Source organism: Euleptes europaea, chromosome 2 (assembly GCF_029931775.1).
Source record: "Euleptes europaea isolate rEulEur1 chromosome 2, rEulEur1.hap1, whole genome shotgun sequence".
Taxonomy (NCBI): Eukaryota; Metazoa; Chordata; class Lepidosauria; order Squamata; family Sphaerodactylidae; genus Euleptes; species Euleptes europaea.
The window spans coordinates 2,625,791-2,653,596 of NC_079313.1; the positions used below are offsets into that span (position 1 = coordinate 2,625,791).

The following is a 27,806-nucleotide window of genomic DNA, read 5'->3' on the forward strand; positions in this document are numbered from 1 at the left end:
TGGAAGAAGCCACAATGATAGGAAAAGATAGGAAGGCCATACGTAAGGAAATACAAGATATGTTATTGGTGAACTTTGAGTTAAATCCTAAATACATGTTGTTGGGTATAATACCTCCTGAAGCGAGCTCAGCACATAGAAAACTTTTTCCAATATGCAACCACTGCAGCTAGAATCTTATATGAAACATATTGGAAAACATCTACGTCTCCGGATATGGCTGAATGGATTAATAAACTATCACTTCGCTTTGATGTCAAAATTAACACACCTGATGAAAAAGAATCCAATAGATGATTTTAAGCTGAAATAACAACCATTATATGATAAATATTTATGTGTTTCAAGTTCTTCTGCTTTCTGGCGGACATTGAGATAGTATTTCAAATTAGTATTTAGTATTAGAAGTTTGCAACCTTAGATCATCGGCACAAAAAAGAGTATGTACTAACAGCATTGTAATGGTCTTTATTTGATTATTAACAACCAATCAAGTGCTTCCAATTTTCTTGCTTAATATGCAATTCGGAAGGATAATTAATATAATATTTTAATAGGGTAAGTTTAAAAGCTGATAATGGGGGTATGTACCTATTATTATATAGAAGCTTGGACACGGACATATTGTTTTGATTTGATTTTCCCCCTTCTTTTCCCTCCCTTTTTTCTGTATCCTAATATATTAAAAAAATTTATTTACAAAAAAAAAAAAAAAACATAGGAAAAGCAAGGAGAGAGACCAAGAAGAAGCCAGCAAATGGGCTATTGGAGTATAAATATGAATGCCACTGTTCTTCAGGAGTGCCAAAACTGTGCCAAAACTGGCCCAGTTTGGGATTTTAGTTTATTGTCACTGAAGCAGTTTCTAGCCTTTCGGCCAGGAAGCATGAGGGGGCTCAGGGGAAGCATCAGAAGCCAGAGAGGGCTAGTGGATCTGTTTCCAGGAGACGCCGCAAAGTATCTGGAGCCTCACTAGCAAAACCAGAAATCATGCAAAAGAAGAGAGAAGTCACACCAGAGGGCTGAATTTGCATGAACGAGGGAGGGGAAGAATCCCGCCTGTGCTGGTGCCGATTTTACATCGCCCAAACCCGGAATTTTAATCCTTTTTAGCACAGAGTATTCACAGCTATGCAGAGGTGAAACGACTCCCAGCCCTTCTGATAGATGGGAACACTCCTTTGCCCCCCCCCCAATCATAACTGGAGGCATGCAACACTCTCTGACCCAAAAATAATTGTGAGAAGGAAACCCCTAGCTTAAGTGTCACCTACCCTATGTCTCTGTGAATTTCTGTTCTGAGCAAGAGCCCTGTATTGGAGGAGGTGAGCCCAGAAGAGAGACATTGGACAACCTCTTTGATGTGCAGGTAATTCAGCTTCATCTCTGCGCCAGAAGCAGAGGAATGCTCCAGCACCAGCCAATGCAAAGATGTGGCAGAACCACTTCTCTCACGAATAGACTAATTGGAAGCAGGCAAGAACACCGCGGTAAATCATGCAGAGATGCAACAGGCAGCCTCCTCTTTAAGCAGAGTGTTTTGGGCCCAAAGAGGGTTTTCTTGACAGTGGCTCGTTGACTTTTGAATACCCTCCCCATTGAGGTTCATAAGAACATAAGGAAAGCCCTGCTGGATCAGACCCAGGACCATCAAGTCCAGCAGTCTGTTCACACAGTGGCCAACCAGGTGCCTCCAGGAAGCCCACAAGGAAGACAACTGCAGCAGCATTTATCCTGCCTGTCTTCCACAACACCTAACGTAATAGGCCTGCTCCTCTGATCTTGGATAGAATAGGCATTCATCATGACTAGTATCCATTTTGACTAGAAGCCATGGATATCCCTCTCCTCCATGAACATGTCCCCTCCCCTCTTAAAGCCTTCCAAGTTGGCAGCCATCACCACATCCTGGGGCAGGGAGTTCCACAATTTAACTATGCACCGTGTGAAGAAATACTTGAAGGGCTGTCATATAGAGGAGGGTGCCGAGTTGTTTTCTGTTGCCCCAGAAGGTCGGACCAGAACCAACAGGCTGAAATTAAATCAAGAGTTTCCGGCTTAACATTAGGAAGAACTTTCTGACAGTTGCAGAGGGAGGGCAGGAAGGGTCGCACCACTGCTTGGCTTTCGTGGCCCTTTCTTACATGCCCAGGGAAATGCCAATCGCCACTTTGGGGTCAGGAAGCGATTTTCCTCCAGGCCAGATTGGCCAGGGATCCTGGAGGATTTTTGGGGGGCCATCATCTGGGCATGGAGTAGGGGGTCATTGGGGATGTGTGTGGGGGAGAGAGAGAAAGTTGTGAATTTCCTGCATTGTGCAGGTGGTTGGACTAGATGACCCTGCTGGTCCCTTCCAACTCTATGATTCTATTATTCTAAACCCCAGTCCAAGCTGAAGTCTTCCACCGAAGTTCTTCTGCTAGAAAATAATGACGTCAAGAGGATCAATAGAAGGTGGACATGTTCCCCCACTCGTTTCTGAATACTGTGATTCCCCCCCCCCCAAGTATCAGATTTGAGTCCCTTTCTTCTTTTTGCGCAGCGGCTGACCTGATTGTCTTATGCAGAGAGCAGAAGAGCATTGCTGACACATGATGGCATACCACACACTGGAAGAGATGCGCAAGACGCTACGGCTGATGTTATTCGGTCCTAGGGTTTAATATTATGGTGTTCTTATTTGGTCCTGGAGTTTAATGTGGCAGCGGTGCTTGTTCGGGAAAGGAAGGAAAGCAATGCTGAGCCGTGCACATGCCGGGGATTGCAAGACATGGGGGAGAGGAGCAAGCCAGAAGCACACCGCTCTGTAAACACATGATTTATAGCTGGGTCATCGATCCAAGGGGGAGATATAAAGAACCATGTACGACAAGCAGGGATTTTGATACTTCTCGGCAGCCAGTGGGAAGAGCTCCTCGGAAAGCTGATGGCTGGCAAATTAACCTCAGCTCAAAGACACACACACAATGAGGACTAGAAACTCTTTAAGTAGCAGAAGACATTATTATGGCCATTAAATTGCACTCATAATGTAAGTACATCTTATAGACCAATTATCTACCAGATTTGTGTGCCAACGACGTCTGGATTAAAAGACATCCTTTAGCCCCATCGTTCAATACAGACCACGTTCAACTTTTCCTTCTAGCAGTATCTGAAGAAGTGAGCTGTGACTAACAGAAGCTACTGGACTCTTGCTCTTTTCTACTGCTACAGACAGACTAACGTGGCTAACCCATCGTGACCATTTTCAACATGACAGGGTTTTCCCTCCTCCTCAAGCACTACCAGCCCTGTGGTTTTATTTAAGAAAGAGGCAAAAGAACGAAGAAAGCAAAGGCATTAAGCTCTCAGAAGAGGGAGGCTCAGAGAAGGGGACAAAAGGTGAGTGCCGCTGAAAAGGAAGTGTGAGGCGCGAGTCAGGGAGAATATCAATGGGGAAGGACGGCAGAGACTCAGGCAGGGAAGCGCCAGGCAGCCTCCTACGCAAGAACTCCGGCAGTCAGCTCTCAGGAGGTGAGAATGAGAGCAAAGTCATGGAATCCGTTGCCGAGTTTCCTTTTTTGCACCCCAAGAGCTGCAAAGGCAACAAGGGTCCCGGCCCCCTTACTCACCACCATGCCATTGATGGAGACCCAGCAGTCGCTTGGGAAATCCTGCAGCATGGGCACCAGGAACTGGAGGCATCCGTCCCAGTGGCACAAGAGGAGCATCATGCCGATCAGGTTGATGATCCGCATCACGGCACTCGCCAGGTCGTACGTCATGTGGAAAATCTGCAGCGTTGGGAAGGGAGAAAGAACAAAACGAATGAACCGTATTATGAATGGCAGGCTGGGACTGGGGAGTCCTAGGCTCAAGTCTCCACTCACCAAGTGACCCTTGGACCAGTTACTGTCCTTTCTCAGCCTAGCTTACCTCACAGGGTTGTTGTGAGGAGGAGAAAAAGAAGAGTTGGTTTTTATATGCCGACTTTCTCTACCACTTAAGGAAGAATCAAACTGGCTGATGATCACCTTCCCCTCCCCACAACAGACACCCTGTGAGGTAGGTGGGGATGAGAGAGCTGTGACTAGCCCAAGGTCACCCAGCTGGCTTCATGTGGAGGAGTGGGGAAACCAACCCGGTTCACCAGATTAGAGTCCACTGCTCCAAACCACTGCTCTTAACCACCACACCACGCTGGCTCTCCCCTGTTTGGAAGAAACAGGAGAATCAGTCGCAGTCCTTGGAGAAAAGATGGATAAAAAATACTGTAAAACCATAGAATCCTCCTCCTCCTCCTCATTATAATCCAGCCCAGTTCAAGCCCAGAAAAAACTTGAGGTCTGCCCGGCAGGAAGCACGGTAGAAATATCGGGCCCCTGGCATTCGGCCCTTGTCCAGTTAACAAAGAAGGAGTTCGCTGCGTTTGAGGCTCTGGCTTCTCCTTTTCAAACCCCCAGCTAGAGATGTGAAGGTGCAGAACAAAAACAAGGGACCTTGTTGAAGGTGGCTCGGTGGTTTCCCAACCCCTCCTAGTTCTAGACGCCCACAGTGTTTCCCGATGCTGATGGTCTTCCCCTGATCCTAGTCGTTTTATGCTGTTTATGTCTCTGGGCTTGTTTTAAGGTCTTGCACTTTCTCAGCCTGCAGACAGCCAGCATGGTGGAGTGGTTTGGAGCGGTGGACTCTAATCTGGGGAACCGGGTTCGATTCCCTGCTCCTCCACATGAGCGGCGGACTCTAATCTGGAGAACCGGGTTCGGTTCCCCACTCCTCCTCATGAGGCCAGCTGGGTGACCTTGGGCTAGTCACAGTTCTCTCCAAACTCTCTCAGCCCCACCTACATTACAAGGTGTCTGTTGTGGGGAAGGGAAAGGAAGGTGATTGTAAACCGGTTTGAGACTCCTTAAAGGTAGAGAAAACCAGAGTATAAAAACCAACTCCTCTTCTTCTTAATGCTGATTGTTTATTATTTTAATTGTAAGCCCCTTCGAGTGAAACAGGACTCTTAAGAAGTGACACAGAAATCTCCTAAATACATAAAACTACGTCAAAAGACACCAAGAGGCCTTTCATATTGGGCACGCTCATATCGCAAGCTCAGCAGTTGTGAAGGTCAGCAGATCCTACATGACAGCCAAGATCCAGCCTCGCTCGGTGTGGATTAGAAGGACATAAGGCCAGATCCTTCTAACTGCATATTCTGGATTTTGTATTTCTGTATGTTTGGTTATCTGTATGTTTGATTATTGCCAAGCTCATTGAATTTGTTTTGCTCATGACCTGTTGGACCGTGAGCTTAAAGAACAGAAATAAAAAGAAAGGTCAACCAGGGGTCTGTCTGACTCAATGTCATCTGCTGAGCGGCAGCCGCTTTTCAAGGGCTCATCCGTGCCCAACGCCCCCAACTGAGATCCTTTAGCTGGAAATGCTGGGGGTTGAACCTGGGACCTTCTCCTCGCTGAACAGGTGCTCTGCCAATAAATTAGGGCCTTATCTGTGCTAAGTGGCCTGATGGGATTCGAACTGGTGACTGGTAACCTTCTTTGGAGGTTTCCAAGCAAGGCTAGACAGCCATGTAAGGAGCCCCGTAGTGCAGAGTGGTTAGATGCAGTACTGCAGTCCCAGCTCTGCTCATGACCTGAGTTCGATCCAGACAGAAGTCGGTTTCAGGCAGCCGGCTCAGGGTTGACTCAGCCTTCCACCCTTCCGAGGTCGGTCAAATGAGGACCCGGCTTGCTGGGGGTAAAGGGAAGACGACTGGGGAAGGCACTGGCAAACCACCCCGTAAGCAAAGTCTGCCTAGGAAACGTCGGGATGTGACGTCACCCCATGGGTCAGGAATGACCCAGTGCTTGCACAGGGGACCTTTACCTTTTTTAGACAGCCATCTGTCAGCAATGCTGATTCTGTGAACTTAGGCAGATCATGAGAGGGAGGGAAGGAAGGGCTGCATCAGAGATTGGCTCTCATGGCCCTTTCTTGCATGCCCCGAGTAATACCAATCGCCACTTCAGGGTCAGGAAGCCATTTTCCTCCAGGCCAGATTGGCCAGGGAACCTGGAGGTTTTTTCCCCCATCTTCTGGGCATGGAGTAGGGGGTCACTGAGGGTGTGGGGCAGGGAGGTAGTTGTGAATTTCCTGCATTATGCAGGGGGTTGGACTAGATGACCCTGGTGGTCCCTTCCAACTCTTTGATTCCAAGGTGATGCAGAACAGCAAGGCGCTTGCCACGGGACATCGAGACAGCTCGAACCGCAAGCCTACAGAGATTCAAAGCACGCTGATCTGAACAGAGAAGAGATAATATCCTACAATTGCAAAACGCTGTTCTTTGACGAGAACGTACTAATTGCCCCAGCGTGTCAATCTGCTGGGTAATTACCAATGGGGTGAAAGAGGTCAGGGACTCTACATGGTGGCTTGTGTGTCGAAAGAATGGTGGGGAAGGGAAAAGGAGGGGGGACCCCTGCCATCTGTGGGGTTGCATGAAAGAGCCCACAGATGCTTCTCTTGTAGTCTGGATTCCGGCAGAATACTGCACAGCCAGAACGCAACTGACTATACTGTCGCGCATCACAACGCTTGCCCCGGTTTGACCCAAAGATGTGTGGGGTGGGTACGCTTCTGGGTAGACTTGGCAGTACACGAGAACAGGGGAAAGGTACTGAGGGCGGCAGGTATTCCTGCTGACGGCTTGGGCCTCAGTGGAGGAGCCGAGATCCCCTTCAATGCTTTTTATTTCAATTTCTACCCATTAATGTACCCGATAAGACGCTAGACAACTGGCAGAGACGGATCCAAAGTTTTGTATGGAATGGTAAGAAGCCAAGAATTAAACCCAAAGTATTACAAGACGAAAACAAGCGGGGAGGTCTTGCATTACCAAATCTCAAATTATATTACTTTGCAGCTTGTCTGACTTGGGTCGCAGATTGGATTAAACATCCCATGAATAGAATCACAATATTGGAAAGAGCAGATCTCTTGCAAGGTTTGCACAAAGCTTTATGGAACCCTACAACGACTTTGCAACCCAATAAAACCTGCAATTCTTAGAGTATGGAAGAGATACAAAAAGAGAATTAGTCCCTCCCCACCATCTATAATGTCTCCAACTGAAGCTTATTTTGATGATATCAAACTGAAGACCGACTCGCCATTACTGTATTCTGATATGATGGATTCACTAGGAGAGATCAGAAGCTTATCAACGCTTCAAGACAAATTTGAAATAACTTGGCTGACTTAACTTCCAATTGAGATCCCATTTAAAGACAGACTGCCTACAATTCGGTCCACTTCGAGAGCTAACGGAATTTGAATCACTTGTAATCAAAACAGACGATCATCTATTAGGAAAAATTTACAAACTACTCTTGAAATATGATACAGAAGACGAGCAAGTTAAAATGAACATGATTAAATGGATGCAAAATTTTGGAGAAATGGTCCCAATGGAAACCTGGGAAAAACTTTGTACCTCAGATTTGAAATATACTGTAAGTCAAGAAGTTAAGGAAAATTGGTTTAAGATGTTTCACAGATGGTATATGACACCCAATATGGTCTCCCAAATGGCTAATCCAAAAGAAAAAAAGGGGGGGCTGTTGGAAATGTCGACAGATACCCGGTTCCTACTTCCATGTTTGGTGGATGTGTCCAAAGGTGCAAAAGCACTGGAAAGAAATTCATCACGAATTACAGAAAATAACCAAAACTAAACTAAAACTAGATCCCAAATATTTCTTATTGATTATGATACCAGCTGACTTGCCCCTAAGATGCAAAGATATTTTCAAATATGCCACAACAGCTGCTAGAATTGTATTGGCAAGAATCTGGAAACAAACATCTATACCCGACATAGAAGAGTAGAAGGATAAAATGCTTGACTATGCCAATATGGCCAAAATGACCTTTATGATGAATGTTTCCACTAACGAAACAGTAGAACAATTCAACGAAAAATGGCAGTTATCAACAAACTGTAGATATATGCAATACAGTATTAGAAAAGAATTAATTATTACTTAATCTAATAGTATAATACATTGTGCTTAATGTTGAAGATACCTTTAGCAGTTAATGTTTAGTTAAATCTGACGGATATTTTAAATGTTTTTTTCTGCATTTATTAGCTTGATATAATCTCATCTTTTTTTTTTGCTTAGATTTATGTTTATGCTTTTGTTAACGCAGACGGACTACCTTTTCCCCCTTCTTTCCTTTTTTTCTGTATCCCCCATTAAAAAAAAAATGCTGTGTTCACACAACCCACTCATAGAATCATAGTGTTGGAAGGGACCACCAGGGTCATCTAGTCCAACCCCCTGCACAATGCAGGAAACTCACAACTACCTCCCCCCCACACCCCTAGTGACCCCTGCTCCATGCCCAGAAGATGGCCAAGGTGCCCTCCCTCTCATCATCTGCCCAAGGTCATAGAATCAGCACTGCTGACAGATGGCCAACTAGCCTCTTCTTAGAAACCTCCAGGGAAGGAGGTTTTCCCTTTTGTATGCAGAGAGACTTCTGAATGAAGAGTGAGGCATGAGAAGTAAGGAGCTGAATCTTTACTTTATAAAAGGGGTACCAAGGCCTGCAGCAAACCAAGGTGCCAATTTTGCTCTTGTATAGATCCTAGCAACACCATCACTGGGCCCAGCCAGACTATCTCAGGTTCATACTCCTGTTAATCTTCTAGCGTGATTTATGCCCTCCCCTGCCAGCAAAGCCCTTCCACCCTCTACACTGAACAAACAGGGCAGTCCCTGCAACAAAGACTGAATGGACATAAGTCTGACAACATTCAGACACCAGTGGGGGGGGGGGGGACATTTTAACCTTCCAGGACATTCAGTTGCTGACTTAAGAGCAGCAGTTCTCTTACAAAGGGATTTCAAAGGGAGATTAGAAAGAGACTGCTGAATGACAACTAATAATGAAGCTCAAGACAATGCATTCTTTTGGATTGAAGAGAGACCTGGGATTCCTGTCTCATTACCAATGCTAATTCTCCATGCCTACTACCCTTCTGCATATTACACCTAATCCAGTCATGCCTGCTAATGTAATTTACTTGCTTTTGACGTTTACGTTGCCATCGTGTGTCTGATACACTCGTCTCTACTTAAGGATAGATGGAATAACATTCTAGCTGTATCCGAAGAAGTGAGCTGTGGCTCACGAAAGCTCTTATCCTGCCAGAAATATTGAGAGTCTTTAAGGTGCCACTGGACTCTTGCTCTTTTCTACTGCTAGTGACAGACTAACACGGCTACCCATCAGGATCTAAAAGGGGCACCGTTAGCTCACACGGACTCTAACGGGGGGACAAGCAGAAAACATCAAGATACGAAGTTATCAGAAGTTGGCATCAGTTACACGGCCCACATAAACTGTGCCAATGAAACACACCCGGCCTGGTTGTTTTCCTTTTCTGCGCACTTTATCCGGAGGTTTTAAAACATTCAGTTGCAAAATGTATGCTCCTCTGATCCTAGAGAGAACAGGTACGCATCACGACTAGTATCCATTTTTGCTAGTAGCCATGGATAGCCCTCTCCTCCATAAGAACATAAGAAGGGCCCTGCTGGATCAGACCAAAGTCCATCAAGTCCAGCAGTCTGTTCATGCAGTGGCCAACTGGGTGCCTCCAGGAAGCCCCCAAACAAGATGACTGCAGCAGCATTATCCTGCCTGCTATCCTCAGCACCTAATATAATAGGCCTGCTCCTCTGATCCAGGAGAGAATAGGTCTGCATCGTGACTAGCAGCCATTTTGACAGGTAGCCATGGATGGCCCTCTCCTCCATGAACATGTCTACTCCCCTCTTAAAGCCATCCAAGTTGGCAGCCATCACCACATCCTGGGGCAGGGAGTTCCACAATTCAACTATGCGTCGTGTGAAGAAATACTTCCTTTGGTCTGTTTTCAGTCTTGGGAGGCTCAGGTTGAAGGGCCCTATCGGCCACAAAGCCAGCCTCTCCCCCTTAACCTAACCTACCTCACCAGGTTGTTGTGAGAATAAAACGCAAAGAAGAATCACCCACACGGCCCCGAACGGCTCCATAGATAGGGAGAAGCCTGTTTCTGAGCCTGCTAAAGCTCTGTCCATGGTGCTGAAGTAGCAATCCTATCTTGGCAACTGGATGGAGGCACAGAAGTGATCGAAGACACTTTGAAGGCCGTTTACTATTCCAACCCGGCAATCAGCGCCGCTGAAAAGATCTTACTGTTAGGAAGGTTCTCCCAGCGTTTGGCTGAGATCTACTTCCTTGTTTAAGCTGAAGAAGAAGAGTTGGTTTTTATACCCCCAATTTTCTCGACCTTTCAGGAGTCTCAAACCGGCTTACAATCACCTTCCCTTCCCTTCCCCTCCCCTCAACAGACACCTTGTGAGGTAGGCGGGGCTGAGAACTGTGACTAGCCCAAGGTTTGAGTCCGCCGCTCATGTGGAAGAGTTGGGAATTGAGCCCGGTTCTCCAGATTAGAGTCCACTGCTCATGTGGAGGAGTGGGGGATCAAACCCGGTTTTCCAGATTAGAGTCCACCCCGTTTCCTCATTAGGTTAAACAGCAGAGGGCCAAGGGGGGAGAGGAGGAGGATAAGGAGAAGAGTTGGTTTTTGTACTCCAATTTACCTTTTTGAGGAGTCTCAAAGTGTCTTACAATCACCTTCCCTTCCTCTCCCCACAACAGATGCCATGACTGCATCCTCACAACAGTCCCAAGACATAGTTTGGACTAAGAGAAAACGACTAGCCCACGGTCACCCAGCAAACCTCATAGCAGAGGAGGGATTTGAACCCAAGTCCCCAAGAGCGTAGTCTGACAGAATTACCAGCACACCATATTGGTTCTCACTTAAAAAAACCCCCCAGAAACCCCCACCCCCACCCTGTCCATCTTAGTCATTTACATCATGATCATATACACTCATCAATTTCATAATCCAAAAATAGAAACGGTTCTGCTCCCGCGGAGCCTGAAATTTAAAACTGACAGCAGGGAAGAAGAAAATAGGAGAGGGAGGGACGAAAACAGGCACAGGCCGCTGCTTAGCTTGGTTACAGTCGAGTGGGAGGATGCAAAAAAACCATAATTGAGGTATTAAATTTAAGGGGATGACCAACATTTTGGGGAGGGGGAGAAGCAGGTAAGAAACCACTGCGAAAGAGAAGAGGCCGTCCAGCTCCTGTCTCGGTGACCTCCAGAGCCAAAGCCAGAAACTTTTCCAGCGCCGCTGGAGAGGGAGGAAGCAACCCAACTGACAGCGGAGTCAGAGATACCCCCAGGTCTGGAGCAACCGGAACACATGAACACATAAAGCTGCCTTCAACTGAATCAGACCCCTGGTCCATCAAAGTCAGCATTGTCTACTCAGACCAGCAGCGGCTCTCCAGGGTCTCAAGCAGAGGTCTTTCACATCACCTACTTGCCTAGTAGCTGTGTTTGGCTCCCTTTAACTGGAGATGCCAAGGATTGAATCTGGGACCATCTGCATGCCAAGCAGAGGCTCTACCACTGAGCCACAGCCCCTCTCCAAAAAAAAATCAGACCCCTGGTCCATCAAAGTCTGTATTGTCTACTCAGACCGGCAGCGGCTCTCCAGGGTCTCAGGCAGGAGTCTTTCACATCACCTACTTGCCTAGTCCTTTAACTGGAGATGCCGGGGATTGAACCTGAGACCTTCTGCATGCAAAGCAGATGCTCTGCCACTGAGCCACTGCCCTTCCCCATGAACATGTCCACTCTCCTCTTAGAACATAGGAGCATAAGAAAAGCCCTGCTGGACAAACCAAAAGCCCCTCCAGCAGTCTGTTCACACAACCAGGTGCCTCCAGGAAGCCCACAAGCAAGACGGCTGCAGCAGCATTATCCTGTCTGCGTTCCACAGCACCTAACAGAATAGGCCTGCTCTTCTGATCCTGGAGAGGATAGGTATCCATCATGACTAGTATCCATTTTGACTAGTACCCTTGGATAGCCCTCTGCTCCATGAACATGTCTGCTCCCCTCTTAAAGCCTTCCAAGTTGACAGCCATCACCACATCCTGAGGCAGGGAGTTCCACAATTTAACTAAGAGCCTCCTCTTACCTCCTCCCATTGATGGATATAGCGGATCAGCCGAGAGAGGCGCAACAACCGCAGGAGACTCAGGATCTTGGTAAACCGGACGATGCGCAAGGCCCGGGCGGTCTTGTAGACCTCCGAATCGATGCCCTGCTCCACGATGAGGAAGATATAATCCACAGGGATGGAGGAGACAAAGTCCACCATGAACCAGGTCTTCAGGTACTTCTTCTTGATCCTCTCGGGGTCCAGGATGATATCAGTGTTGTCCTCAATGACGATGCCTGTCCGGAAGTTCATCACCAGGTCCATGAGGAAGAAGGTGTCGGACACAACGTTGAACACGATCCAGGGAGCTGTGGTCTCGTCTTTGAAGAAGGTGATCCCGACGGGGATAATAATCAGGTTTCCCACCATGAAGAGAAGCATGGTAAAGTCCCAGTAGAACCTGTGGAGGGAAGACAGAAGATTCAGAAGACCTGCTGAGCAGAGGACCAGAGCTTTACTTTGCTCTGGTTAGACCTCACCTAGAGTACTGTGTTAAGTTTTGGACACCACAATTTAAGAAAGATGTAGACAAGCTGGACCATGTCCAGAGGAGGGAAACAAAGATGGTGAGGGGTCTGGAGACCAAGTCCTAGGAGGAAAGGTTGAAGGAGGTGGGTGTGTTTAGCCTGGAGAGAAGAAGACTGAGAGGGGATATGAGAACCATGTTCAAGTACTTGAAGGGCTGTCATATAGAGGAGGGTGCCGAGTTGTTTTCTGTTGCCCCAGAAGGTCGGACCAGAACCAAAGGGGTTGAAATTAAATCAAAAGAGTTTCCGTCTAGACATTAGGAAGAATTTTCTAACAGTTAGAGCGGTTCCTCAGTGGACCAGAGGCTTCCTCGGGAGGTGGTGAGCTCTCCTTCCCGGGAGGATTTGAAGCAGAGGCTAGATGGCCATCTGTCAGCAATGCTGATTCTATGACCTTAGGGAGATCATGAGAGGGAGGGCATCTTGGCCATCTTCTGGGCATGGAGTAGGGGTCACTGGGGGTGCGGGGGGGAGGTAGTTGTGAATTTCCTGCATTGTGCAGGGGGTTGGACTAGATGACCCTGGTGGTCCCTTCCAACTCTACGATTCTAGGATCAGGCACCAGCTGAGGTACCAAGGGGTTTAAATTACTGACTTCCAGAAACATGAAGGCACAGAGGAAAAAACAAACAGTTACACTGAGTTTAAAAGAGACGCTTAGCTAAACTCTATTAACACCCACCCACCCCATGTCTATTCAGGTCTCTCCAAATAGAGAGGTTTTGCGGGCCAGAAGTCTTCGCTGGCATTCCAGACGGCCATGACAATCCGACAATCTTGGCTCTCAGAAGAAAAGGTCATACATAATATGAGACTTGCACTGTGAGCAACAGCAGGCAATTAAAAAAGCAACCCTGACAATTGTCATAATCTTACATCTCGCAAGCTGAGAGACTATAAAAACCAATTTTTTCCCGATGTGTATCTGACAGGGAGCTTTGACTCTCAACATCTCATACCCTGAAAATCCTGTTGGGTCTCCAATGTGCTACTAGACTCAAATCTAGCTCTTCGACTGTACACCAACATGGGGAGGGGCCGTGGCTCAGCGGGAGAGCATCTGCTTGGCATGCAGAAGGCCCCATGTTCAATCCCCAACATCTCCAGTTAAACGGACTAGGCAAGTAGGTGATGGGAAAGACCTCTGCCTGACACCCTGGAAAGTCGCTGCCAGTCTGAGTAGACGATACTAACTTTGATGGACCAAGGGCCTGATTCAGTACAAGGCAGCTTCATGTGTTCATGTGTTCTGGGGAAGGGCCTTAGCTCAGTGGTAGAGCATCTGCTTGGCATGCAGAAGTCCCCTGGTTCAATCCCCGGCATCTCCAGTTAAAGGGACTAGGCAAGGAGGGGATGTGAAAGACCCCTGCCTGAGACCCTGGAGAGCCGCTGCCGGTCAGAGTAGACAATACTGACTTTGATGGACCGAAGGGTCTGATTCAGTATAAGGCAGCTTCACGTGTTCATGCTACCCTCTGATACAATCTTCAAGGAAGGCACCACATACAGCCACATGGTGTGGAAATCCATCAACCTCATGGATATCTGACGAAGGGAGCTTTGACTCTCAAAAGCCCATAACCTGAAAATCCTATTGGTCCCGCCAACTTATGGCGACCCCTTTTTTGGGGTTTTCATGGCAAGAGACTAACAGAGGTGGTTTGCCAGTGCCTTCCTCTGCACAGCAACCCTGGTATTCCTTGGTGGTCTCCCATCCAAATACTAACCAGGGCTGACCCTGCTTAGCTTCTGAGATCTGACAAGATCGGGCTAGCCTGGGTGCTACTGGACTCGAATTTAGCACTTCTACTGCACACCAACCCTCTGAAACTATAAAAGCCAACCGTCATCCAAAGCAACCGGTCCACACACCCAGGTTCATCACCACTTGACTGCTCCAACCACAACTTCTACCTCACAGGTAGCCTACCTCACAGGGCTATCGGGGAGACAGACCTGCACATGCGCTGCCCTCCGCCCCTTAAGAGGAAGAGCAGGATAAAAAGACACTAGATAAATAATGGTTTATAAATAAATAATGGTTTAACCACACTAGTGGTTAAGAGCAGGGGACTCTATCTGGAGAACCGAGTTTGATTCCCCACTCCTCCACATGAGCGTCAGACTCGAATCTGGTGAACCAGGTTGGTAAACCACATCCTGGGGCATAACTATGTGCTGTGTGAAGAAATACCTCCTTTTGAATATTTCACCCTCCAGCTTCAGCAGATGACCCCGCGTTCTAGTATTACGGGAGACGGAGAAAAACTCCTCGCTGTCCACTCTCTCCGAACCATGCATAATTTTATAGACCTCTATCATGTCTCCTCTTGACCACCTTCTTTCCAAGCTAAACAACCCCAAGCAGCTGATCCTCTTCTGCAGGCTCTGCTTGTTTATCTCCATCTTTCTTCAACCCCCTCCTCAAAATCCACCTTTGCTGGGACGGCTCTGAATTAACCCTTCGGTCCTCCACCTCCCACTCCAGACCTTCTGTTACCTTTGCCGCTCCTGCTCCCCCCTCTTTTCTCCACCTTCCACCCTCAGGGCTGCAAACTCTTTTGGGGCAGGGACCGGCCTGGTTTATGTCCCTCGAGTGCACAGATCCCCCCCCAGTTCGCAGCCCTCCCTCCTCCTCACAGGTGTTGGGGGGAAATCATGCACCCTGCAGTAGTTTCAAGTCAATTCAAGGTTATTGTACACGGCCAACAGGCCGTTACAATCTAAAACAATACATCAACAGGTTACAATATACAAAACCAGAATCAATGAAGGAATACAGAAATTAAAAAGTTACACTACGCCCATTTGGCTCTATCCAGCTTTACCACCTTTCGTGATTTGCTTCGTCCCGATTTTCTTGGCCGCCAGCGCCATTTTTGGGGAACTATAAGGGTCCGTTATCTGGTAACAAATAGATTAAACCCGTCAGCATCGGGTGATAATTGGGACGCTGAAAAGAATGACTGCCAAAACCTTGTTCCGGGGCTCAGTGTATAAACGACAGACCAGGACATAATAAGGGAGATCTTCCTCCTGCAAGGAGCTCAATGGGCAGCCTGCAGCAGTTTTAAAAACCCAGGCACATTACTCTGGCCCTTTCCGGCAGCCCCTGCTGCTCCCACAGGACTCCAATTCCAGCCGTTGGGGGAGAATAATATTCCAGATCAGGGGAGGGGCCCCTTTCCCTTACCCTCCCTGTCCACCTCTCTCTGCCCCTCTTCCCCCAGCTGCTGGAGACAGCTACGACCTTCCCCGACAGCCTTCAAGGTCGAAACAAGCAATGTAAAAGCTGCAATTTTCCACCAGCGTACTCAAACAGGACGGCGGCACTCTGGAGACCCATTTTTGTCTCTCCAAGTAGTGCGAAAAATTAAAAAAAAAACCTTAACACACATTTTAAAGAATCATAGAGTTGGAAAAGACCACCAGGGGTCATCTAGTCCAACCCCCTGCACAATGCAGGAAATTCACAACTACTTCCTCCCCCACAACCCAGTGACCCCCTACTCCACGCCCAGAGGTTGGCAGAAAAGCCCCTCCAGGATCCCTGGCCAATCTGGCCTGGAGGAGAATTGCTTCCTGACCCAAAAGTGGCAATTGGCACTATCCTGGGCATGTAAAGCCAGAGGTCTTTCAGATCACCAACTATCCGACCCCTTTAGCTAGAGATTTCTTTTATTCAAAACACCCCCAGTGACCCCTACTCCATGCCCAGAAGATGGCCAAGATGCCCTCCCTCTCATGATCTGCCTAAAGTCATAGAATCAGCATTGCTGACAGATGGCCATCTAGCCTCTCTTCTTTTTAAAAAACGTGGTACAGGAAACTAGCAATAGCTGCTGACATTTCAATACTTCAACTCGCTGGACAGTCTCCAATGTCCCCATTTATTATCACACCCCAAATACTGTCCACGAGCTGTAATTTTATGGTAGCTTGGAGAAAGGGGGAAGGAATTCCATCTGGGCCAAAGGGCTCGGCTCCTTGAGAATCTCAGGTTTTGTTTTTAAAACAAGTTTCTAGACCTCAAGATGAATTTGGAAACACGCAAACGACACGCGCTGGAACCGCCAAATCCAAAGTCGAGGCTGAATAGGACTTTCGGCAATCAGGGAAGGTGGCAGCGGCACCCTGTGGAGGGGCCGTGGCTCAGTAGTAGAGCATCTGCTTGGCATGCAGGAGGTCCCAGGTTCAATCCCTGGCATCTCCAGTTAAAGGGACTGGGAAGGTAGGCGATGTGAAAGACCCTTGCCTGAGACCCTGGAGATTCATGGAGAGGGGCTGTGGCTCAGTGGTAGAGCATCTGCTTGGCATGCAGACAGTCCCAGGTTCAATCCCCGGCATCTCCAGTTAAAGGGACTAGGCAAGTAGATGATGTGAAAGACCCCTTCTGGAGACCCTGGAGAGCTGCTGCCGGCCTAAGTAGACAGTACTGACTTTGATGGACCAAGGGTCTGATTCTGTACAAGGCAGCTTCATGTGGTATAGTGGTTAAGAGGGGTGGTTTGGAGTGGTGGACTCTCATCTGGTGAACTGGATTTGTTTCCCCACTCCACTACACGAAGCCAGCTGGGGGACCTTGAGCTAGTCACAGCTCTGATAGAGCTCTCTCAGCCCCACCTACCTCACAGGGTGTCTGTTGTGGGGAGGGGAGGTGATTGTGAGGCGGTCTGATTCTGCCTTAAGTGGTAGAGAAAGTCGTCAAATAACAACCAACTCTTCTTCTTCTTCCTCACCCCCTCCTTGTGGCTAGCAAAGCCAGAAGAAACCATTTTTTAAAAATAGTACCAACTGCGGAATAATTATGCAGATTTGCATAGTGGGTTGCATATTTGACGTTGGTTGCCAGCTCCGGCAACGGGTGACAACTAGAAAACCAAATTTATCGGTGCAGAAAAGGCATCAGCAGCCTGGGAAGGCAGGCAGTTAATTGTAGGGAGGTGCAAAAAAAAACTTTTTATGGGGAGGAGAAACAGACGCCCTTCCCTGAGGGTCCTGGAGCCGAAACAAACCACGCATTAAAAGAGCAGGGAGTTTATTTTCTGACCTTCCTCCAGTGATGGCAGGGGCCCCTGGGGGGTTGCTACGGTGACCGTGAGTGACGTCACAGCCCCACAGTGACGACTGCAGGTACCTGGGAGGCGCGCACTGATTCTTGGCCGAGCCGCAATTCCCCCTCCGTGACTGCCAAGGGACCATTCTGAAGTCCAGGGGAGGAGGGGGGAGAGTGTTAGCATTAGAGAATCCTGCTCCAGGGAGCTCTTTCTACTTCAGTGCAGAGGAGAGCGACGAGGATGACCCGGGGCCTGGAGACCAAGCCCTACGAGGAAAGGCTGAAGAACTTGGGAATGCTCAGTCTGGAGAAGAGGAGGTTGAGGGGGGCCGGATGGCTCTCTTGAAGTATTGGAAGGGCTGTCGCTTAGGGGAGGGGCAGGAAGCTGTTCCTGTTGGCAGCAGAGGATTATTGGACTCGCAATAATGGGTTTAAATTGCAGGCGGAGAGGTACCGGCTGGATATTAGCAAAACATTTTTTACAGTAAGAGTTGTTTGACAGTGGAATCAGCTACCAGGAGAGGTGGTGATCTCTCCCTCACTGGCAATCTTTAAGCAGAGGCTGGACAAACACTTGTCAGGGATGCTCTAGGCTAATCCTGGTTTAAGCAGGGGGTTGGACTAGATGGCCTGTAGGGTCCATTCCAACTCTGATTCTATGAAAGGCTGAGGGACTTGGGAATGTTCAGTCTGGAGAAGAGGAGGTTGAGGGGGGACGCGATTGCTCTCTTGAAGTATCTGAAGGGCTGCCGCTTAGAGGAGGGCAGGGAGCCGTTCCTTTGGCGGCACAGGATAGGACTTGCAATGATCAGAGGAGCATGCCTATTATTTTGGGTGCGGTGGAACACAGGCAGGATGGTGCTGCTGCAGTCGTCTTGTTTGTGGCTTCCTAGAGGCACCTGGTTGGCCACTGTGTGAACAGACTGCTGGACAAGTACGTGTCAAGGATGCTCTAGGCTGATCCTGCATTGAGTAGGGGGTTGGACTAGATGGCCTCTATGGACCCTTCCAACTCTGTGATTCTATGGTTCTATGAAAGGCTGAGGGACTTGGGAATGTTCAGTCTGGAGAAGAGGGGGTTGAGGGGAGACAGGATTGCTCTCTTCAAGCATTTAGAATCATAGAGTTGGAAGGGACCACCAGGGTCATCTAGTCCAGCCCCCTGTACAATGCAGGAACCCGGTCTTCCAAATTAGAGTCCGTCACTCTTAACCACTACACTGAAGTCAATCTATGGAACTCCCCCTGCGTGCAGGTACGCAAACACACACAGTGCAGCCAATATTGTTGCATTTCTGTCTCCCCCCCCCCAAAAAAAAAACCCAAGGCAAACCAGATAAATACTTGTTATTTAATATAATGTCCCAGTGAGCCTGGTTAGAGCAAAAAATAGCAGGCAGCAACTTGGCAAGGGTCAACCGTAATGGCTCGGCTTTGCCCTTGGACTGCCGCCTTGTTCTCCCCCCCACCCTTTTGTAAATTGACCCTGATTTGTCTCCGGCAGCTCCTTGTGGGCATTTGGCAGCTGAACGGTAGAGGACGAGGACAGCTTTGTAATTTAGAGAGACAACGAGGGAGGGAGGGAATGACGAAGGGTAGAAAAGTGCAAGGCAGGCTAGAAAAGAAGGGGAAAACATATACAAGCCATGTGGCAGGAAGATATACGTACACACACAGGCCAACGTGGTGTAATGGTATAGTGGTTAAGAGTGGTGGTTTGGTGTAGTGGAGAACAAAGTTTGATTCCCCACTCCTACATATGAACAGTGGACGCTAATCTGGAGAACCGGGTTTGATTCCCCACTCCTCCACATGAGCGGCAGAAAAGTCCAGAGATCACCAGCCAAGATCTGAATCCAGGGGCAACCCCTCAGCCCCGGGGCATAGAGGAAGCAGCCGCTCCTAACTACTATGAAGTAACTAACTATGAAGTATGGGGTCCCTGAGGGTGTGGGGGGGGGTTGTTGTGAATTTCCGGCATTGTGCAGGGGGTTGGACTAGATGACCCTGGTGGTCCCTTCCAACTTTATGATTCTATACCAAGTCATGGCATATAGCGGTTAGGGCGTCAAGATTAGAGCCAGGCTTCAAAAATCCCCGCAGCTTGCTAAGTGAGCTTGGGCCAGTCCAAGGGTCCCCAAAGGGCCCAACACCTTTCCTGCTGCCCACCAGGGAATTTTGGCTTCCTTCTGGCCACTGGAGATTTTACTGGCAGCGCCGAGTTTTTAAAAACGTTGCTTTGGTAGCAGCTGCCACCACCACACAAGGATCTGCCCTTTGTGACCGAAGATAAGCCAGGGCAGCCATTTGGGTCCTGGCTCTGCCTCCCGCGGCAGCCATTTTGTGGTAGCCATTTTGTGCCTGTGTCCATCAGGCTGCGTCAGAATTTCAAAGATGCCAGCAGCCGCAAAAAACCTGGACCAGTCATTCAGTCTAGCCTGTCTCACAGGATTGTTGTAAGGACAAAAGGTGGAAAGGACCACACTGCCTGACCTCCTTAGAGGAAAAGAAAGATTAAAAAAAACATTATATAGACTGTCAGACATACACAAACGCACCCAACACTGGGGGGACAGGAGATGGGGGCCTCCAAACCACCTGAAAGGCAGATCCTAAGCCCCAGAGCCTCTCGTTCGAGAAACCGAATATTCCATCCAGGGTCAGGGATGAAACATTCAGAAACCGAATATTCGAGAAACTGAATAGTCCATCCAGGAATATTTGAGAAACCGAATATTCCATCCAGGGTCAGGGATGAAACATTCAGAAACTGAATATTCAAGAAACCGAATATTCCATCAGTAATATTCAAGAAACCGAATATTCCATCTAGGGTCAGGGATGAAACATTCAGAAACCGAATGTTCGAGAAACCGAATATTCGAGAAACTGAATATTTTATCCAGGGTCAGGGATGAAACATTCAGAAACTGAATATTCAAGAAACTGAATAGTCCATCCAGGAATATTTGAGAAACCGAATATTCCATCTAGGGTCAGGGATGAAACATTCAGAAACCGAATGTTTGAGAAACTGAATATTCAAGAAACTGAATATTTTATCCAGGGTCAGGGATGAAACATTCAGAAACTGAATATTCGAGAAACCGAATAGTCCATCCAGGAATATTTGAGAAACCGAATATTCCATCCAGGGTCAGGGATGAAACATTCAGAAACCAAATGTTCGAGAAACCGAATATTCCATCCAGGAATATTCGAGAAAGTGAATATTCCATCCAGGGTCAGGGATGAAACATTCAGATTGTCAGTCTGCTGAGACTGACAAACTGGATTCAACGACTAGAAAATGTGCCTTAACAAGAACGCTCCCAGCTCAGGGCTCTGCGTCCGTGGCTCCGGGGAAGGAGAAAGCAGTCACTGGGGGACGGTTGCCAGGCACTGAGCTTAAGATGCAGATTTCTGAAAATAATTTCCTTTACGGAGGTACTTTTTGGGGTCTCCTTTGCCTGACCCTCTCTCCCCGCTGATGAAACCTAAGGAAGATCAACAGACTCGGCCCACAGAGACGAGAACGGCCAGGGAGAGCATCTCTTGTTGGTGTATATGTGTGGGGGCTGGGGGAGAATTGGCTTAAACAACGTCCACAGGTAAGCCCCAAAACACACCAAGGTACCTAGGTCAAAAGTGGGCGGCTTTTTCCTACACCTCCAGCATGAATACAAATTAAGGTACCAACAGTCAGTGTCCAAGAACTACAAGGGCCCAGAAGGCCGTTGTATAAAACCGAGGCCTAAAAGTGGACATTCTTTAACTCAGGGTCCACTCTCAGCCAAATCTACCTCACAGGGTTGTTGTGAGGATAAACCATGGGAGGGGAGAATCACATTTGCCACTCAAAAGCCAGCGTGGTATAGTAGTTAAGAGTGGTGGTTTGGTGCGGTGGAACCAGGTTCGATTCCCCACTCCTCCACATGAGCAGCGGACGCTAATCTGGTGAACTGGGTTGGTTTCCCCACTCCTTCCCATGAAGCCAGCTGGGTGACCTTGGGCTAGTCACAGCTCTCTCAGCCCCACCTACCTCCCAGGGTGTCTATTGTGGGGAGGGGGAGGGAAGGTGATTGTAAGCCGGTTTGATTCTTCCTTAAGCGGTAGAGAAAGTCGGCATAGAAAAACCAACTCTTCTTCTTCTAAGCTCCTCGGCAGGACGTGGAATAAAAAATGAGATGGATCCGGCACCTGAGAAGAAACGCAGCCCACAATGGCTTCACAGGCAAATTTTCAGACTCTGCGGTTGCCAGATTAAGTTCTAGATCCTCTGACGACCCGATCCCGATCCATCAATTCCTGTCAGGCGACTGCCAGCGTTCTCTGGCTGGTGTCTGAGATAGCCACTTGCGTCCCATTTATTGATGAATGTTGGCAATTTCCAGTTTGGAACATGTAACTCACCGGTGGAACTCCCTGCCCTGGGATGTGGTGATGGCTGCCAACTTTGAAGGCTTTAAGAGGGGAGTGGACATGTTCATGGAGGAGAGGACTATTAGTAAAAATGGATGCTGGTCGTGATGCATACCTATTATCTCCAAAATCAGAGGAGCCGGCCTATTATATTAGACACTGTGAAACACAGGCAGGATAAATGCTGCTGCAGTTGTCTTGCTTGTGGGCTTCCTGGAGGCACCTGGTTGGCCACTGTGTGAACAGACTGCTGGACTTGATGGACCTTGGTCTGATCCAACAGGGCCTTTCTTATGCTCTTATGTTCTAAGGCTTTAAGAGGGGAGTGGACATGTTCATGGGGGAGAGGGCTATCTATGGCTACTAGTCAAAAGGGATACTAGTCATGATGCACACCTATTCTCTCCAGGATCAGAGGAGCAGGCCTATTATTTTAGGTGATTTGGAACACAGGCAGGATGGTGCTGCTGCAGTCGTCTTGTTTGTGGGCTTCCTGGAGACACCTTGTTGGCCATGGTGTGAACAGACTGCTGGACTTGATAGGCCTGGGTCTGATCCAGCAGGGCCTTTCTTATCTCCTTATACTGTATGGCTAATTTGCATTAGAATAAAGGGGGGAGGGTCACCACACCTTGCTTGCCTTGGTATCTGAGAGACTTTCAAATCCAAAGGAAGGCAGAAGCATAACCAACCATGGGTGTCCACACAGGCACTAGAAGCTCTTTCCTAGGAGCACAAAGTTATTTTATTTCCTCGCTTCCCCTGCACGCCGTTTTCAGTGGCCCAGCAATGAATTCTCTCCCCCTCCCTCCCCTAGCAGCTCTCCAGGGGGGCTCAGAGAGCTGAACGGGTTTTGAAAACCACCACTCCCCCCCTTCCAAAGTCTTATCATGTAGCTTTGGGCCTGAGGCACTGTTCTTGGGGGGGGGGAGATGGCAGGAAGTTGCCAGCGTTACCGTGGGGCAATTGCTACGAAGGCGCGGCTGAAAGGCCTATGAATGATTCATGGCAAAACCCATGTCTGATGGCTCCTCGGCCCATTATCTGAAGCGCTTCCCGGGAGCAGTTTGCCCAAGAGGGAGGTGTAGAGAAGAACACTCCGGGACGGGCAGGAGGCCAGCAAAAAGTGTTCAGAAAGATAGGGAGGGAATGGAAGTGTGTGGGTGTGTGGGGGGGTGAGTCTCAGCAGAAGAGGGGTTTTCTCCCACTGTCAATATCCCCTACAAAAAACTCCCACCCCTCCAAGATGCAGTCCCCCCCCTCCCCGTCACCACTATTTTATATCCGGCGTTCCTCTCCCGAGCAAAACCCTCAAGACAATTTCCAGCACCGCGGACAGCTCCCTCGGCAGCCCAATCAAACATTCTCCACGAGGCTGACCTGAAACGACCCATTTTTAACTCCATCATTTTGATACTACTAAAAAATAAAATAAAAACCTCCCCCCTCACAACAATTTTTGACATCCCTTGGAAAAGAAGAAGAAGAGTTGGTTTTTATGTGCCGACTTTCTCTAACACTTAAGGAAGACTCAAACCGGCTTACAGTCGCCTTCCCTTCCCCTCCCCTCAACAGACACCCTGTGAGGTAGGTGGGGCTGAGAGAGCTGTGACTAGCCCAAGGTCACCCACCTGGCTTCGTGTGTAGGAGCGGGAAATAAATCCAGTTCACCAGGTTAGCCTCCGCCGCTCATGTGGAGGAGTGGGGAATCGAATTCGCCTCTCCAGATCAGACTCCACCGCTCCAAACCACCGCTCTTAACCACTACACCATGCTGCTCATCTATTCCTCTATGCTACCTTCGCTTGCCCTCAGTTGCCCTCAAACGACGATACATTAGAAAGAGTCCCTTGGGCGACCCACTCAGAACGCAAAACCTCTTCCTGCAAACGGCAGGGGGTTTTTGCCCAGAAAAGGAAGAAGATTCACCATAACCTTGATTGCTTCAGTCTTTTCTCAAGCAGTCATGGGAGGTATGCTAAGGTCAAAACACTTCTCAGTTCAAGGCTACAGTGAATTCACTCATGCTCTAAATGCACGGAAACTGTAAATCACAGTTCCCCGACACTAGTATTTCATGCCCTCTTTCCCTATCAAAGGTAAGCACACAACTAGTTTTACAACGCTCCACCCCCCCCGCCCACTTTCCCCGGCTTTCTCTACATGTTGCAGAGCCCAATTTCCATCAAGGGAAGATTGACAAAGGATTGATGGTTAAAATGACAACATTAGAACTGAACAGCACATCAAGCTGGACCATCCAATCCCACACCTGGTGATTTTAGGTGGGGTAGGGGAGCTAAACAGGAAAACTGATTCAACTGGAAATTCAGATAAGCTCTGCAAGAGGCTGCCTACAGAACATTAGGGATTCACATGCAGAGCCACGGAAATCCAAGACGCCTTGAATTCAGGAGCGAAACCCTAAAACGCTAGCATTCTCTTTCGAACACAGAGGTTGGACTCGCAGGATTTTGAGTTGCACAGTTCAGTTATGTGAAGCCGGTATCATGCGCTGAACACTCTGTACAGCGTGCCCTCTCCCCGGCCAAGGTAACCTTATGGCAAGCTCTTTCCATATCCCTCCCAGGGGCTCAGAAGGATCATCGGCCCAGAAGCCTCAATGCTAAATGCAATATTAGCTAATTTGCATATCCAAAAAAAGGTTTCGGGGGGGGGAGAAAAGTTTGCATCACGCCCCTCTGAGTTTTCTTCCCAGAAGCCTCATCATTACTACATTTGCATGCAAAACCGGCACTGAATGGTAAGGCTTTGGAAGCAAACTTCAGCGGGAATCACCGTAAGCTCAAAGGTAGAGTTCACCGTGATATAAAAAAAGGGGGAAACCGCCAACATAATACAACTCAAAATTCAAATTTTATTTATTAATACGGTCAATTGACCAATCACTAGTTGATATATCAGAGTATCTAGACTTCACAGTTTAGTACAGTAGGATTACAACCTGCTTGTATAAATAAAGGCGTAAGATCAATAAAAACCAACCCCTGGTTGAAATTATCACCTTAAAATTTATAAAATTATAAAGTATATTAACAGTCATTTTCTAACAAAGTTCTGCGTATTTTAATCGCAACAGCGCAGAACTTGGCAGCTTGGATAACACAATTCAAAAGACCACCGGTGTTGAGTTCTCTCGCGTAGAGCTATACCGAATTCATCAAGCACGTAGAGGCCCTGATTCGGGATAGGCGTCAATGCGGAAAAGGGCCTAGCATTCCCTCACTGACTCTTATTACCTTCCTTCGTGTTTGTGTCTTTCTATCTTTTATAGGATTATTTTAACTATTTTACATGTGTGTGCATTTTAAACCCTGCTTTAACGTTTGAAATGTTCTAATGTCCAGCACCTTGGGAACCCTGAGCTGGGAGGAAAGGTGGCACGGAAATGTTTTAATAAATAAAAAAAGGTGTTGTGAAAAAGTGCTGTTCCTTGGCCACGGGAAACTCCTTCCTCCACGCCATCCAGTCACGAACACACAATACTGCCTTCCACCTAGCCAGCATGGTGTAGTGGTTAAGAGCGGTGGTTTGGAGCGGAAGACTCTGATCTGGAGAACTGGGTTTGATTTCCCCACTCCTCCACATGAGCGGCGGTCGCTAATCTGGTGAACCGGGTTGGTTTCCCCACTCCTCCACATGAAGCCAACTGGTTGACCTTGGGCTAGTCACAGTTCTCTCTCTGAACTCTCTCAGCCCCACCTACCTCCCCGGGTGTCTGTTGTGGGGAGGGGAAGGGAAGGTGATTGTAAGCCGGTTTGATTCTTCCTTAAGTGGTAGAGAAAGTCAGCATATAAAAACCAACTCCTACTCCTACTCCTTTTTTCTTGTCAGACCCTTAGTCTATTAAGGTTGGTATTGTCTACTCTGACTGGCAGCTGCTCTTCAAGAATCATAGAATCATAGAGTTGGAAGGGGCCACCAGGGTCATCTAGTCCAACCCCCTGCACAATGCAGGAAATTCACAACTACCTCCCGCACACACACACCCAGTGGCCCCTACTCCATGTCCAGAAGATGGCAGAAAAGCCCCTTCAGGATCCCTGGCCAATCTGGCCTGGAAGAAAATTGCTTCCTGACCCCAAAGTGGTGATCGGCACTACACAGGGCATGTAAAGCCAGAGGTCTTTCATATCACCAACTATCCGATCCCTTTAGCCGGAGATTTCTTTTATTTAAAACATTTGTATGCACGCCTTTCTCCTGACACCGCAGGACGCAAGGGGATGGAACTTAGGACCTTCTGCTCACAAAGCAGATGCTCTGTCACCAAGCCACGGCCCTTCCTCATGAAGGCAAGCCAACACTGAGATGAGACAAAGGGGCTACCTGTTGTGTCTCTGCATGATTTACAAATGTGACCATTCCACTTTCCAATCCAACGTCGCTGAGAAGTGACTTTACTGCCCCATCAGCAGTACATCGGTTTGTTGCCTGTTCACAACTGTATCTACAAACTATATATAAAGATGTTTGCTGGGTGATTTTTTTTTTTAAGTTGGTGCTGGAATCGGGGTTTATTAAAGTGACTTCTATACCAACACCACAATCTACTTTTTCTGCTGAACGAATAGATGAATTTCCCCCATCCATCAAAACCTGACAGCTTTAGCACTAATCCTGCAATGATTCTGTCAAGGATAGAGGCAAATGCCTCTATCTGAGCAGCTATCTCTAAGCTTGGTGGTGGGGAGACTTAGAACACACACACAAGTGATAAGACCCCTTTAGTATCCAGCATGCCAGATTATAACCATGAGATGTAAGGGAAGGAACTCTTCTTCGAACTGGAGGGGAAATTCCATCTGGACCCCAAACCAACCCGCTGCTCCATCAGACTCGGAATGGCAGACCTGTATGCCCTGGCATGCAACAGGGAAGAATGGTATAAGTGCCACAGGAAAGAAGCTAAATAAAGAAGGAGGAGAAGGAGGAAGAGGAGGAGAAGGAGGGAGGAGCCGTGGCTCAGTGGTGGAGCATCTGCTTGGCATGCAGAAGGCCCCAGGTTCAATCCCTGGCATCTCCAGTTAAAGGGACTAGGCAAGTAGGTGAAGTGAAAGACCTCTGCATAAGACCCTGGAGAGCTGCTGCCAAGCTGAGTAGATGATACTGACTGATGGACTGATGGTCTGATTCTGTATAAGGCAGCTTCACGTGTTCATGTGAAGACGACGACGACAAAGACTCCTCTTTTTAAGGAGTCTCAAACCAACGTACAATCACCTTCCCTTCCTCTCCCCACCACAGACACCTTGGGAGGGAGGGAGGGCTGAGAGAGTTTGGAGAGAACTGTGACTGGCCCAAGGTTGCCCAGTTGGCTTCATGTGGAGGAGCGGGGGAGAATCAAACCCGGTTCTCCAGATTAGAGTCCACCGCTCTTAACCACTACACCACGCTGGCTCTCTGCAGATGGTTGATTCTGCCCCATCAGGTGCGCCTGGAGTACCCAGTCCTGCCCCCATACAGAAATTCAAGTCCTGGGGGGCTGGAGTCCACTTCAGCAGACCTGGGGAGAGAGAAGCTATGGGAAGGGAACTGGCAGCCAGCCCAATTTAGGCAGAGTGTTTTCTCTCTCCTGGCATGGGCACTTAAGAAGAAGAAGAAGGGTTGGTTTTGATATGCTGACTTACTCTACCACTTAAGGGAGAAAAACCGGCTTACAATCACC

At 48.2% G+C, this 27,806-nt stretch overlaps 1 protein-coding gene across 1 annotated transcript in view; it reads right to left on the minus strand.

Moving 5' to 3' along the window:
• Window positions 1-27,806, minus strand: part of HCN2 (hyperpolarization activated cyclic nucleotide gated potassium and sodium channel 2) — a 65,523-nt gene that overhangs the window by 23,844 nt on the left and 13,873 nt on the right. Inside the window, exons 2-3 of the mRNA XM_056867618.1 lie at window positions 12,089-12,512; window positions 3,615-3,776 (exon numbers count right to left, since the gene is read on the minus strand). Of these exons, the coding sequence (XP_056723596.1) occupies window positions 3,615-3,776; window positions 12,089-12,512 (586 nt within the window). The remainder of the gene's footprint in view (window positions 1-3,614; window positions 3,777-12,088; window positions 12,513-27,806) is intronic.